At 39.1% G+C, this 6000-nt stretch overlaps 1 protein-coding gene across 2 annotated transcripts in view; it reads left to right on the top strand.

Moving 5' to 3' along the window:
* The window catches only part of LOC142946702 (low-density lipoprotein receptor-related protein 8-like), a 20760-nt gene extending 18793 nt beyond the window's left edge, over nucleotides 1–1967 (top strand). For both annotated transcript variants that reach the window (XM_076088163.1, XM_076088162.1), the window contains exon 13: nucleotides 357–1967. In XM_076088163.1, the coding sequence (XP_075944278.1) occupies nucleotides 357–392 (36 nt within the window). In that variant the 3' untranslated portion in view covers nucleotides 393–1967. The remainder of the gene's footprint in view (nucleotides 1–356) is intronic.
* The last annotated feature ends 4033 nt before the right edge of the window (nucleotides 1968–6000 follow it).

Genomic DNA, 6000 nt, shown 5'->3' with positions numbered 1-6000 from the left:
TAAATATTTCTACACGGTCTCCTGGGAACTGAGATGAGCAATTTTGTTTTTTGTTGACATCCTGTAGACCAGATCATTATTTGAGTGATCAAGACAATAATCGGTAGATGAATCGATAAATAAACACAGCCTTCATTTTTATACAATTATTCTTATTTTTTATCTCAGCTGTTGTTGACTGTTGGTAGTGATACTATATTAATTGTGAATTGAAGTTTATTCTAAAAATGTAAAAGTTTATTAGCTGTGTGTGATTTAAATCTATCTGCAGCTTCCCAGACAAACACTCCCATCAGGTTAAAGGCTTATTGTGGTGCTGTGAGTGTCGACTAAGCCGCATGTTTCTCTCTCGCCAGGAAACTCTGCTAAAGCTGGACCTGGACAGCGAATGAAGATGGCCAGCTGACTGGGGTTCACCCGGTGCTGTCTCCACCCACACAGTGACCTCAGGGCTGCAGGTTGAAATCACCAAAGAAGTGACGCGTTGGCAAAAACCAGAGTTCAGATGGAGAAAAGGCTTTCAAACGGTAACATCTGTTTTGAAGAAGTTGTACTTTCAGCCCTCCAGAATTCCCCGTTGTTGTCGATGATGATTTTTGTTTTTATTTATCGAACAAACAAACATCAGATTGTTTTGTTTTGAATATCAGCACGGATGACAATTTCGCCTTATTTTACGAACCCTGCTTTTCTTTTTCATCGAAGACGGTTAACTAAATATATTTGGGTTTCAAACTGTTTATCGTAAAAATCAAACACTCCATGCTTCAGTATTTCCTGAGATTCTACAGCCCGAATGATTAATTGGTTAGTTGACAATAATTGAAACAGTGGCACTACAGATTTTTATTTTATTTGTCATCTTAATGCAATCAAAATATACTTTTGCAATATTACGGATTTCTTTTTTTTAACTTTCCAACATCAAGCAGAAATATTATGAATAATGTGACTTAAAAACTGGCGCTCCACTAGTTTGTTCTTGACCTCAGGGAGTTTCACACTTCTTGGTTTGTCACTAAGAGGATGTCTGCCTTGTTCCATGAATTTTTGGTGAAATGCACTTATGCCCTTTCTTGCCAAGAGTTAGAGGAGAAGATCGATACCACTATCGATCTTCTCGTCCAAATCCCTGTATTAAGTGGTGCACGGACAGGCCGCCATTTTCATCCCGAGAGGGTTGAAACATTGCCTTTGTTCAGACCAGGTACGTTTTGAGAGCTTTACTTCCCACGTGCAGATACTCCATTTGTCTTTCTGTCATCAGTTATCCTGCCGCTTGCCTACTGTAGATATAGGACAGAGTGTGCACACAACTAGCTGTAAAGTGTGATGCATAGTCATAAGCTCGCAGTGATGAGTGATGCAACATTAATGCGCCTATTCATTACCTCCTTTTGCAGTCTCAAAGTGGCCTTTTAAAGTTGACTCAATACAAGAATACTGTAGGTTTGATTCTCAACGGGGACTGCGCATCTGCAATAAGCACATCTGTAATTGTGTCATTGTTGCACCCTTTGGATAAAATCATCGTTACACTGTACTGCTGTTTTTCTGCTCCATCAGGCAAGAGGAAAATGTCTCAAAGCTTTGAATGTGGCGCTACAATGGACACAAATGTGTTTTGTCTTGTTAAATGTCTCCTTGAGGTTTGGTTTGGCTCTTGTGCACAGAGCTGGTGTTGGTGTTTTGGTTGATCAACCTGCCTTGTTTGAATTCAGTGTTTTTGTGTTATTTTTGTTATTTTAGTCTCAAAGAGTCTGTTGGACCGATATAAATCCATCTGCAATAAGTGAGAGATAATTCTGTGCTCAAACTGCTGAATTGTGTGGTTGGTATTTATTTCTAACAAAGTTGTATTTATTTTCGGTCATTATGACATAAAATGTAGTACTTTATTTGCACCATGGATACAACTGTTACATGCTGTAAATTAATGAAATAAAGTATTTTTTGTTTTTTCCCGACATATTTCTCCATAAATCAATGTTGAGTCTTCTGTTTCAGTGCGTCACCTTGACCGCAACGGAAGTATGTCATTGTTTAACTACTGTGTAAACGCAATCACCTGAATAACAAAGCAAGTTGTGTCACGTTATGAGCCACAGCCCAGGATAATGATCCAGATCTTTATCAGTTTATTTCTGAAGCGTAATACCGAAGCACATTATCTTTGATTATTCACAGTGAGCAATTCAACAGGTGACACAATCAGGGAAGGTTGTGAGGAAAAGGAATGACTCATTGTCCTTTTGTTTTCTGCTGTCAATAAATGAAGAACAACGTATGGCACGACAATATAATCTGAATTGTTTCAACCCTTTAAGTCATATTTAGCAGTATCTTAACATGTAATACATTTTTCATAACATACAACATAATGTATGCATATAAAGGTGTTTATGTATTTGTCAACAACTATTACTCCTCCTGTGCAGGCACTCGGAAGTAGAATCTGGTGTAATATCAGATAAAAAAAGAAAACATAGTAAAATACAGTTGTAATAATTTAATGTGCCTTTTTATAGGAAAAGTCTTAATTGCAGTAATGAACACATAGGATATCTATCTATCTAGTTCAATCAGTATCACAGTAATTTAACTGTATTGTGTGTACTCTTCCTGTGGTACAAATATTCAAGAACCAAAAGATGAGCACATATAAATCAGTCAAAGAATTCAATTTGTTGTCAACATGACAAATCAAATTCCTTGTAATGACATCTTCTCTCGACATTGTCAGATAGACTTTGTTTCTTGGAGCAGCGTTGTCACCACTTTAGACTGCATAATAAAAATACTGTCAGGAAATGGAGCATGTCATTTTATAGCTTCCATCCTCAAGCTTCAGGTAACATTTGTAGGTTGTAAAAAGTGTTGTAAGATGATGTTGCTCATCACCGCTATCTCAGTGGAATATTGACTCTATTTAAGCAGCTTTGAGTCAGCACATTTGAAAGCTGTCCAAACAGGTCAGAGGGATCATCTTTACCGGTTCTTCGCCTTTTAACCTGCTGGCTCTGACTGTGTACGGATGTCTTAATGTGTGCACTCTGAGATATGACTTTACAGTTTTCCTTTCTGGCCTGTCCATCTGTCCCGGTCAGATTATAATCTGATGATCAGTCATGAGGCTGGACAAATGGGTTAGCAAGAGAGTACTGTAGGTTCATGTGATGGCCAGATTACGAAGTGTTATTAAATGTTTATAAAGTGTGTTTTCACTCTAATTCATCTAAAACATACTGTGTGTCAGTGGACCCGGCGTGTGGCGCCCTTTGGCCCTTTTGTAGTCTGTATCAAAACGTTTACATGATTTCTTGAAAATCCACCGTACATAACATAAACACAAAGCACATGTAAACCCAAATAAATATGACTCTGAATCATCTAATAATAAATATCTTATGTAAAGAGTCAATCAGGGCATAGTGCTAGTCAAGTCTAATAAACCTATTTGACAAAGTTAAGGCATTAGCTGTTTCTGAGAGTTGTAAGCAACTCCCTGTTGAAGCTAGGGAATGTTAACAACATGGCAAGTTCTCCGTAGATGAGGTGGAACACAGACATCAGACCTCCATCTCTGTTGAACTGTATAAAGAGACAACACGCCAGTGACTTAAGATGAGTTTTGTAACCAGCAATAATCAAACAACTTCAACAATTTGTAAGAAATGCAACCATCCAAGTATTTACATTATAACAAACATCCAGAATCAATCGTCAATTGAATTGATTCCTTCAAGTGAAAATAAGAAGGCTGTTTTTTGTGAGAGCACGCTGTAATTGTTTGCATTTGGTTGTGTGGTCTTTGGTTGCCATGGTCTTGGTGATCAGTAACACAGTTGTCTACTGCCGTTACTTAAGCACACATCATTTTACCTCCTACCACACAGATTTCTGTACGACAGCCTTGCAGTTTGAGACACTCGGGTTGTCACCCTCCTCTCTCCCCAGCCACACAAAGTGGTGATTGGCTACGTCACCGTCTCAGATGCGCTTTTTGGTAGCTTGGCAGGCTATTTAGGTCAAAGGGGACGCAGTTCATACCCCTCGTTTTGTGATGCCTGCTCCATGCGACGTTTGGCTGCTGCTAACAATACAATACAAACAATACATCTTGGGCAAAAACATTGAATTGTATCATGCTGAATTAATAGCATTACATAATCCCGCTTTGATCACGTGATCTCGACCGTGAGCCAATTTAGGGGAACAGTGGAAGAGAGTATGTGACTAACAGCGCCTATTGTCTGGGCCCATCGATACATCATTTTTGTAATCTGCCCCAGATGAGTCCCAACACGTACGCTCTGCAGGGGTAGTCAATGATTGCAACATCTTATCATCATAAGGGAGAGATTTTTCTGCAGGCACACCCAGCATAGGTTTTGTGAGCTGAAATGAGTAAACTGAAAGTGCCGCTTGCTCAATTGCAGCGTCTGCATTTCCTGTTGAAATGTCAGAAATGTGTGCAGACCTGTTCAAGGGAAACGACACGGTTATAAGGCTCTGCATCTGCTGGTGTAGGAAATAAAGTGGCAGGATTAAGGGTAGTACATCATTTCAAAGTAAGGTTAGGCAATCTAATAAGGTTGTGTGACAGCACAGCCAGCGCTGTGCAGAGAGGTGTGATGTTATCTGTGTGTTTAGGATATGTGTAACTGCATGAGGAACCCTCAATGTGTGGGGAAGGCCAACCTCAACAGGGTCTAGTCTAGTAGAGAAATATGCAACAGGTCCATGGGAGTCCAAGTGTCGTAATGCACTCTTTAAGTCATTAAAGGCAGCAGTCAGTCCAGGTCAGTTTGTTATGCGCAGAAAGATGTTTACCATGAATCATGCAAGAGAGCGGTGCCTCTCTTTCTGAGTAGTTTGGGATCCACTGTCTATACTATGATGTCATTCCTAAAAAGCTCATCATTTGTTTCTTAGTTTGTGGTTTAGGCACACTTTGAATTGCCTGTATCCGTGAGCAAAGCGGGATTATGTAATGCTATTAATTCAGCATGATACAATTCAATGTTTTTGCCCAAGATGTATTGTTTGTATTGTATTGTTAGCAGCAGCCAAACGTCGCATGGAGCAGGCATCCTCTTGGGAGAGAGGGTTTTGCCCTCTGCTGTGATCATGTCCCAGATATGAAAGTTTAGGGAAAGCAAATTGCAATTTGAACAGATAGCCTTGTGACCATATGCAGCCAAACATTTAAATAGGACAACTGTATCTAATTTGCATGCTTTTTTTCTGTGGGGCTGTAAATCATGATGTCATCAACATATTGTAACAAGGCAGAACCATTTGGTCAGTGTTAATCAGCCAGGTTGTCTCTCAAGGCTCTGTTAAACACACCAGGGTTTTCTGAATATATCTCTGGGGACACCGGGTCCAGGTAGAGCCTCTTCCTTTAAATAAGAAGGCAAACCAAAACTGAATGTCTTTGTGCACAGGTATGGAGAACAATGCATTGGCGGAAATGCGGAAAAATGGATTGTCTGGAGACAGAATGTTGTGTGGATTAGAAACTTGTCTTAATCTTCTTGAGAAAGGGTTTGCTGTTTTATGACGGGGACAACAAAACCACTCCCATCTTGATTATTTAATTTAACCTTACTTTACAGAATTACTAGTCACTTACAGATTTGTTTAAAATTTTCCTTATTTGAACTCGGTGCTATCTCAGCTGCAAAATGATACCAAATAGTTTGATATGAATCACTGAATAAAACCTGATCAATTAACGATTAAATGAATCAAACAATGATGTAGATATACATGTGTACCTATCTACCTATTTATCCTGCAGAATAAATTAATGCATAACATTAATCTCAAAAGTACAGCACAAATTCGAGTCTTGGGTCAGAGACATGAAGGACAGGAGGGAACCCCCCCACCCGTGGTCTGAGAGATATGGATTATATCACAGGTGGTTAACTATGCATAACTTTTATAAACTCAGACGTTTTAATATGTATATAAAATACAGGGACTTACTAC

This window comes from Anarhichas minor, unplaced genomic scaffold, assembly GCF_050575085.1.
Source record: "Anarhichas minor isolate MPS153535 unplaced genomic scaffold, ASM5057508v1 ptg000010l, whole genome shotgun sequence".
Taxonomy (NCBI): domain Eukaryota; kingdom Metazoa; phylum Chordata; class Actinopteri; order Perciformes; family Anarhichadidae; genus Anarhichas; species Anarhichas minor.
Note: the sequence above shows the minus strand (reverse complement) of the source record. Positions and strands in the feature narration are given on the sequence as shown.